Here is a 9,262-nt window from a genome sequence, read left to right as displayed (position 1 = left end):
ACATGGCCCTCTGTGGGCCAAGAGTAGCACGTATGTCTTATTGTTGTTTTTATTTTAAGTGGAGCCATGAAAAATGAGAATTGCCTCAGGAATGCCAGCTTTGTTCCTGTGAGCATGGTCAAATGGAGACCACATCCATCAAACTAGTCGAGATGACCACAGCCGTGCCGACTGGAGTCAATGAGGTACTTTCCCAGTACATCGACTACAAAGTCTTTGAAGATCTGGAAAGATTCACCAAAAACCAAACTAGTTTTGTATTGACCAAATAAACAGCAATGTTCAGATCAATTACTTATTTAAGTTTTAAATAAAGGTGAATGTATTATTGTATTAATATCACTCTATAACCATAATACGTTACATAGTCTATCTTTTCATTTTGGCTGTCTTTTCAAACTAAAATGGTCCCGACGTCCTCTACAGTGGACATACTGTAACATTTAAACATTTGTGTTATTTCGATAGCACATTTAATAAAATTGTAACATTTAAAAATAAAAAAAGTCTAAATTGCAAGATGTTTTTTTAACCCTAAATAGGTAGGAAATCACAAAAAAAAGGAAATTGGAAGACACTTTTTTTCCTTGGATCCCAGGAGGATATATGCACAATTAGAAATATGATTATGATCTGCTCAGTTAATTTAGCTGATTCAATTATATTGAGTTAATATGTTCTTATTCTTCAATGCAAAGAATGTTCAAACTCATTTAAACCAAAAAATCATCCTCATTAATTAAGTTATAAATAAGAGTTACTTTACCATTAATGCCCAATGTGACATATACGTCACTTTTCAGATATGTGACACTAGGGGGTTTACCTGTCAGAAAGGTGTTCTAGGTGGTCTATTTAGTCTAAATGATATGTTAATTTCCCCAAAAGTAGAAATGGGTCCGGGTTCTTATGGGTTAAAAAATAAATAGTATGGTATCTTATCTTAGAATTTATCAGAACCAACCAACTCATAGTAGGCTATAGTCTGTCATAGTATAACAATGTCAAAAATATCTTGGTAGGAATGTCAGAATTTATGAGAAAAAGCCACAGAGTATGTTTGAAAATTCATAAAAAAATCATAGGTTAGTTTGTCGAAATGTATCTTAAAAACAATCATATCAAAGTCTGTCAAAATATTAAAAAACTACAAAAATAATCCGTTTCACTTCCGGCACAGCAGGTGGCGCCAAAGCCTCAACGTGACGTCACCACCAGGAGAAAACAAACATGGCCGACAGCGAGTACTTAATGGCTAAAGTTAGCGACAAGCGTTGGTAATTTCTGCGAAACTCTCAGTATTTGCTGCAGGTATTTGTACTTTACTGCACCCGATAGCTGTCACACTACACTCTGCTCCATCTCACACGTGATTTTGGAGTTTTAAGTTTATTTGTGTCGGTCCGTAAAAGGCTTTTTCTAAAACCGGACGTTAGCATTAAGGGTTAGCCACGTTAGCATCCTGCATGCTTTTGTTTTTGTGATTTAATGCTACAGGACTGGCGTTTTTCTAACTGGATTTAAGCGTTTTAAGTGGATTTATCCCGGATTTGTTTTGTTTTGTATTGTTGGTGGGGTCCAACGAACAGCCAGCTCCCAAACAAAGCCATATTTCTTCTTAAAACAGACCTTTTTTGACCACCTGGACTATTTTTGTAGTCATTACGGGACTTACGTTGGATTTTCTCGGTAGTTTTGTTGCATTGTATTGCTGGTGTTCTCCATTTAGAACCAGCTCCCAAAGAACTATACTTTTCTATAAAACAGACACTACTTTGACCCTCTGGACTTCCCCTGTTTGTGATCATTTCTCCTGTAAACATGGACCCAAAACGGCTTCACGGTAAACACCACATTAGTGGAGGTGGAAACAGCAGCAGTGATTCAAGCTGCGAATCCCCGGCCTCTCCGTCTCATCTACCCGCAAACAGAGCCTCTCTGCCCGGGGCGAACGCCTTCGCAAACGACGGCAGCTTCATGGAGATGTTCAAGAAGAAGATGGAGCAAGAGGAGGAGAAGAAGAGGAAAAAGGAGAGCGAGCAAACGACGGCAGGAGGAGAAGATCAGCAGGAGGAAGGAGGACAGACTTCAGTGGAAAAGAAGCTCCCTCCAGTGACAAGCTTTGTAAGGGGTTTGGCAGTTGTAAGATGACACCTAAGTCATTACATCCTGAAATAATGGCAACTATTGCAGTCATTTTTGCTGCATTTCACAACTTGCAAGGACAGGCAGACATCAGTGGGAAATATGAGCTTTGTACGGGGTTTGAAGGAGACTTTATTTATCCCTCACAGGGAGTTGTAAGATGAGATAAAAGTAGCAGAACATCCATATATAAACCACCATGACTCTAAGTGACACACATTACACCCTGACATAATGGCAAATATGTCAGTCGTTTTTGTTGCATTTCACCACGTATGCAATATTCAAAAGCTTTATTGTCATGTGCACAAGAGCTACAGAAACACCTTCTTACACAAAGCTCCTGCAACACAAGACATACGACACATGAAGCCGGAAGATAGCGGTGATATTTGAGGGAGCAGTGGAGGGTAGGGGTGCCCCTCATGGTGGCCGTGGTGCTGCGGCTGAATGTAGACCTTCTTCTGGTTTAGTCTTCTCCTTCATTGCCAGTCAGCTTCAGGGGCTCCTGTAACGGTTTCAGTCTTCTATCCCCTAACCCAGGTGGGGAAGCGCAGAGGCGGCGTGTTCCTTAAGACCGGCATGGTTGCGAAGAAGCTGAAAGACGAGACAGAAGTGAGTGGAGTCGATGTGATGTGTGTAATTTGCACGGGTGAAATATGATAAATAGACTTACACGCTTGCTTCTATTTTCACATTTAAACAGAGAGGGCAAAAGTACACACATCCTTTACTCAAGTAGAAGTACACATCCTTTACTCAAGTAGAAGTACACATCATTTACTCAAGTAGAAGTACACATCCTTTACTCAAGTAGAAGTACACATCCTTTACTCAAGTAGAAGTACACATAATTTACTCAAGTAGAAGTACACACATCCTTTACTCAAGTAGAAGTACACATCCTTTACTCAAGTAGAAGTACACATCATTTACTCAAGTAGAAGTACACATCCTTTACTCAAGTAGAAGTACACATCCTTTACTCAAGTAGAAGTACACACATCCTTTACTCAAGTAGAAGTACACATCCTTTACTCAAGTAGAAGTACACATCATTTACTCAAGTAGAAGTACACACATCCTTTACTCAAGTAGAAGTACACACATCCTTTACTCAAGTAGAAGTACACACATCCTTTACTCAAGTAGAAGTACACACATCCTTTACTCAAGTAGAAGTACACACATCCTTTACTCAAGTAGAAGTACACATCCTTTACTCAAGTAGAAGTACACATCCTTTACTCAAGTAGAAGTACACATAATTTACTCAAGTAGAAGTACACACATCCTTTACTCAAGTAGAAGTACACATCCTTTACTCAAGTAGAAGTACACATAATTTACTCAAGTAGAAGTACACACATCCTTTACTCAAGAAGAAGTACACACATCCTTTACTCAAGTAGAAGTACACACATCCTTTACTCAAGTAGAAGTACACATCCTTTACTCAAGTAGAAGTACACATCCTTTACTCAAGTAGAAGTACACATCCTTTACTCAAGTAGAAGTACACATCATTTACTCAAGTAGAAGTACACACATCATTTACTCAAGTAGAAGTACACACATCCTTTACTCAAGTAGAAGTACACACATCCTTTACTCAAGTAGAAGTACACACATCTTTTACTCAAGTAGAAGTACACACATCCTTTACTCAAGTAGAAGTACACACATCCTTTACTCAAGTAGAAGTACACACATCCTTTACTCAAGTAGAAGTACACATCCTTTACTCAAGTAGAAGTACACATCCTTTACTCAAGTAGAAGTACACATCATTTACTCAAGTAGAAGTACACACATCCTTTACTCAAGTAGAAGTACACACATCCTTTACTCAAGTAGAAGTACACACATCCTTTACTCAAGTAGAAGTACACACATCTTTTACTCAAGTAGAAGTACACACATCCTTTACTCAAGTAGAAGTACACACATCCTTTACTCAAGTAGAAGTACACACATCCTTTACTCAAGTAGAAGTACACATCCTTTACTCAAGTAGAAGTACACATCCTTTACTCAAGTAGAAGTACACACATCTTTTACTCAAGTAGAAGTACACACATCTTTTACTCAAGTAGAAGTACACATCCTTTACTCAAGTAGAAGTACACACATCTTTTACTCAAGTAGAAGTACAGATACTCGTGTTTTAAAATACTCTGGTGAAAGTAGAAGTACTGACTAAACTTCTTTACTCAAGTAGAAGTACACGCATCCTTTACTCAAGTAGAAGTACACACATCCTTTACTCAAGTAGAAGTACACATCCTTTACTCAAGTAGAAGTACACACATCTTTTACTCAAGTAGAAGTACACATCCTTTACTCAAGTAGAAGTACACACATCTTTTACTCAAGTAGAAGTACAGATACTCGTGTTTTAAAATACTCTGGTGAAAGTAGAAGTACTGACTAAACTTCTTTTCTCAAGTAAAAGTAAAGAGGCTTTGAAATGTACCTCAGTAAAAAGTACCCATAGCTAGCAGCTGTTTTAAAGAGTACCTGACCTCCCTTTATATTAATAGAACAATAATGTCATTGTTAGCTAATGAATGTTTCCATGCTGAACAACGGCAACATGACAACGTTTCCATTGGTCCCTCTTCTTTAGAGAAGACCAGGAAATGATGGATACACGGATCGTGTTCAAATCAATAGGCACGCAATGACTCTAAATAATAATGATCACGCATCAAACACACATTCAGACTAAAGGAACCAGCTGTTTGGAAAATGTGAGAAGTAGAAAGTACAGGTATTTGTGTTCAACATGTAAGAAGTAGAAAGTACAGGTATTTGTGTTCAACATGTAAGAAGTAGAAAGTACAGGTATTTGTGTTCAACATGTGAGAAGTAGAAAGTACAGGTATTTGTGTTCAACATGTAAGAAGTAGAAAGTACAGGTATTTGAGTTCAACATGTAAGAAGTAGAAAGTACAGGTATTTGGGTTCAACATGTAAGAAGTAGAAAGTACAGGTATTTGTGTTCAACATGTGAGAAGTAGAAAGTACAGGTATTTGGGTTCAACATGTAAGAAGTAGAAAGTACAGGTATTTGAGTTCAACATGTAAGAAGTAGAAAGTACAGGTATTTGGGTTCAACATGTAAGAAGTAGAAAGTACAGGTATTTGGGTTCAACATGTAAGAAGTAGAAAGTACAGGTATTTGAGTTCAACATGTAAGAAGTAGAAAGTACAGGTATTTGGGTTCAACATGTAAGAAGTAGAAAGTACAGGTATTTGAGTTCAACATGTTAGAAGTAGAAAGTACAGGTATTTGGGTTCAACATGTAAGAAGTAGAAAGTACAGGTATTTGAGTTCAACATGTAAGAAGTAGAAAGTACAGGTATTTGTGTTCAACATGTAAGAAGTAGAAAGTACAGGTATTTGAGTTCAACATGTAAGAAGTAGAAAGTACAGGTATTTGGGTTCAACATGTAAGAAGTAGAAAGTACAGGTATTTGTGTTCAACATGTAAGAAGTAGAAAGTACAGGTATTTGGGTTCAACATGTAAGAAGTAGAAAGTACAGGTATTTGAGTTCAACATGTAAGAAGTAGAAAGTACAGGTATTTGAGTTCAACATGTAAGAAGTAGAAAGTACAGGTATTTGGGTTCAACATGTAAGAAGTAGAAAGTACAGGTATTTGGGTTCAACATGTAAGAAGTAGAAAGTACAGGTATTTGTGTTCAACATGTAAGAAGTAGAAAGTACAGGTATTTGAGTTCAACATGTAAGAAGTAGAAAGTACAGGTATTTGGGTTCAACATGTAAGAAGTAGAAAGTACAGGTATTTGTGTTCAACATGTGAGAAGTAGAAAGTACAGGTATTTGGGTTCAACATGTAAGAAGTAGAAAGTACAGGTATTTGAGTTCAACATGTAAGAAGTAGAAAGTACAGGTATTTGGGTTCAACATGTAAGAAGTAGAAAGTACAGGTATTTGGGTTCAACATGTAAGAAGTAGAAAGTACAGGTATTTGAGTTCAACATGTAAGAAGTAGAAAGTACAGGTATTTGGGTTCAACATGTAAGAAGTAGAAAGTACAGGTATTTGAGTTCAACATGTTAGAAGTAGAAAGTACAGGTATTTGGGTTCAACATGTAAGAAGTAGAAAGTACAGGTATTTGAGTTCAACATGTAAGAAGTAGAAAGTACAGGTATTTGTGTTCAACATGTAAGAAGTAGAAAGTACAGGTATTTGAGTTCAACATGTAAGAAGTAGAAAGTACAGGTATTTGGGTTCAACATGTAAGAAGTAGAAAGTACAGGTATTTGTGTTCAACATGTAAGAAGTAGAAAGTACAGGTATTTGGGTTCAACATGTAAGAAGTAGAAAGTACAGGTATTTGAGTTCAACATGTAAGAAGTAGAAAGTACAGGTATTTGAGTTCAACATGTAAGAAGTAGAAAGTACAGGTATTTGTGTTCAACATGTAAGAAGTAGAAAGTACAGGTATTTGAGTTCAACATGTAAGAAGTAGAAAGTACAGGTATTTGGGTTCAACATGTAAGAAGTAGAAAGTACAGGTATTTGGGTTCAACATGTAAGAAGTAGAAAGTACAGGTATTTGTGTTCAACATGTAAGAAGTAGAAAGTACAGGTATTTGTGTTCAACATGTAAGAAGTAGAAAGTACAGGTATTTGGGTTCAACATGTAAGAAGTAGAAAGTACAGGTATTTGTGTTCAACATGTAAGAAGTAGAAAGTACAGGTATTAGCAGTACTCAAGTTGTAAAAAGAAATCAGGGGGGATGGTGGATTTTATAGGGACATAATTTGTGCTGATAACCCGCCGAGGGTGGGAGACCAACCAGCATAAAGATAATTATTATACTCCTAAAACAACATGCATGTTATGGATGTTCAGATACTCCTGTCATTGCTCTTGACCAAGGCACCTCAGAATTAGAGTCGGTCCCCGGGCTGCCATGGCACCACTAACATTTAGGGTCAAATGCAGAGGACAATTAGTGCACAATCTTTTTTTCACTTTAATTGAAAGGGGGGGAGGGGATACAAAAATGTGGTCTATGGCACAAATCTTGTAGGTTAACAGTCCCTCGTTTATTATTCAGATGGATCAACTGATTACACTAATAATAAAGTCAAAATTGTTTTTAGAATATTGAATTATAGTGTATTTTTTCAAAAAAGCAGTTACTGGTATACGATCAAAACTGGTATCTAAAGGGTTACATTTGTATCGTAATTAATTTAATCATTGTGTAAATTAAACACATTTAGCCACTTTGAGCACCTGTAAAAGCGCTTACAAAATAAATCTATTTTATATATATAAATAAAATAATAGATTTATTTTATATATAAATAAAATAATAGATTTATTTTATATATAAATAAAATAATAGATTTATTTTATATATAAATAAAATAATAGATTTATTTTGTGTTCAACATGTGAGAAGTGCTCAAAGTGGCATTACAGAGGTAGTAAAAAAAAAGGACATAAATATAGTGTCATCATATTCATAACATATATATATGATTCTTTAATGGGACATAACAAGTACTTTTTTTTTGTACTTTAAGTATATTCTGATGCCATTTGTTTTTTGACGATGTGGTAAATACTAATAGATCTGAGCATGGGCGTAGGAAGCATCCTCAATGTGGGCGGGACAATTTATGGTGTTGGGATATATATTTTTTAAATCCTCTGGAGCAGAGAGGAGCTGTGGATTATTGTTATTGATGAATGCATCAGTGTTTCTTAGGGTCAAGAACACTAAACTCACAACTTAAAATGAAAGTGTTTAGTTTATTTAACAAAAGAACACATGACAGTATAGATTACTTGCAAATCAATTCTATATATATATATATCTTTAATTTTATTTATTTTTTAAAGTGAACTATCTAAACCTCAGAGTCCTTTACCTCACTGAGCTGTAGCTCTCAGTCTGACAGGAGAGGACTCTTCCTCCACCTCTTTAATAAAAGAGCCTTATATCCGGGTGCTAGTGGAGCATGCTCGTGAACTGTTAGCGCTGGAACCTCGCAGCGTGGAAACTGGCGCGCATAATTTTACAACTAAAGACACAGCTACACAAAAGACGCAGCATGTGTACGGCTCAGAGAATCTGCCTTGGTACAAAGTAGCAGTGAAAACATGGCACGGAGTTTCATTGATTTGGGCATTCTCACAATGAGCAAGTGGAATGGATTTGATAGTGAAGCTCTGACACAGCGCTCTACAAAGAGTGGCGACGGACTTTCCACATAGTAAAAGTGGAGGGTCTAAACTAATCATTTTAAAAGGTGGGGGGGACTTGTCAACGCCCATGGATCTGAGTGCTTCTTCCATCTTACGTTAATCCCCTTGTGTTTCCTTCTTCCTCAGCGAGAGCCAGGCAAGAGCGATGCCTGGTCATCGTACATGGCCGAGGTAAAAAAGTACAAAGCTCACCAGTGTGGCGACGACGATAAAACCCGACCTCTCGTCAAGTAAAAACTCCGTCAGGCGGGATCAAACTACAAAGTGTTGAGAGGGGAAGCCACCTGGAGACGTTCCTCCTGCTCTCTCCAGACTTCCTGTTCCAGAATCCATCCTCATGAAGTCTCTCACAAACTGCTTCAGACCCTCCTCCCTTCCTTTTTGTATTTCATGTACTTTATTTTGCTTTGTTTGTCTCGTTGGGATGTCAGAAGGTGTTTCAGGATCCGTTTATTTTTTGATCATATTGTTTCATGTTTTCAATTCTTTGTCTGGGTTCAGTTTGGGCATTTTTAGTTAGTTTGGATTTGATTTTAAAGCCGAATCAAGGTGTCAATTAAATCTACACTGCCCAATGACCCGTGGTGTTGTGCTTCAGTTTTGTTTGATCCTCTTACAGATGCTGCCTTAAAGGAATGTTTCCCACAACAATAGTATCGTTTTCAATAACTCACCTTGTGTTACCTTTTTTAAAAGAGGCCCTATTTTACTTTTTGAGGACTCTTTAAAGTAGAAACACTACATACTGATATACACCTGAACATCAGCAGGAGAGGACTCTTTAAAGTAGAGACACTACATACTGATATACACCTGAACATCAGCAGGAGAGGACTCTTTAAAGTAGAGACACCACATA

General features: G+C 37.1%; 1 protein-coding gene across 2 annotated transcripts; it reads left to right on the top strand.

Annotated features, from left to right (window-relative positions):
• Positions 1 to 1,202: 1,202 nt before the first annotated feature.
• Positions 1,203 to 8,981, top strand: trir (telomerase RNA component interacting RNase). 2 transcript variants are annotated; one of them, XM_034233168.1, is made up of 3 exons: positions 1,205 to 2,124; positions 2,689 to 2,760; positions 8,530 to 8,981. In XM_034233168.1, the coding sequence occupies exons 1-3, from the start codon at positions 1,822 to 1,824 to the stop codon at positions 8,635 to 8,637; spliced, it is 483 nt and encodes a 160-aa protein (XP_034089059.1). In that variant the 5' UTR covers positions 1,205 to 1,821; the 3' UTR covers positions 8,638 to 8,981. The 2 variants fall into 2 exon arrangements, with proteins under 2 accessions (XP_034089060.1, XP_034089059.1); XM_034233169.1 differs by lacking the exon at positions 2,689 to 2,760 and having other exon boundaries at positions 1,203 to 2,124.
• The last annotated feature ends 281 nt before the right edge of the window (positions 8,982 to 9,262 follow it).

The sequence above is a fragment of the Gymnodraco acuticeps genome, unplaced genomic scaffold (genome assembly GCF_902827175.1).
Source record: "Gymnodraco acuticeps unplaced genomic scaffold, fGymAcu1.1, whole genome shotgun sequence".
NCBI lineage: Eukaryota > Metazoa > Chordata > Actinopteri > Perciformes > Bathydraconidae > Gymnodraco > Gymnodraco acuticeps.
The sequence above is the reverse complement of the archived record's forward strand: the minus strand, read 5'-3'. Positions and strand labels throughout refer to the sequence as shown.

Excerpts from the sequence above, each read along its gene's own strand:
- trir (XM_034233168.1), top strand. The coding sequence starts at position 1,822 with ATGGACCCAAAACGGCTTCACGGTAAACACCACATTAGTGGAGGTGGA. Across the intron at positions 2,125-2,688 it reads TCCCTCCAGTGACAAGCTTT|GTGGGGAAGCGCAGAGGCGG; the intron begins GTAAGGGGTTTG and ends CCCCTAACCCAG. Across the intron at positions 2,761-8,529 it reads AGCTGAAAGACGAGACAGAA|CGAGAGCCAGGCAAGAGCGA; the intron begins GTGAGTGGAGTC and ends CTTCTTCCTCAG.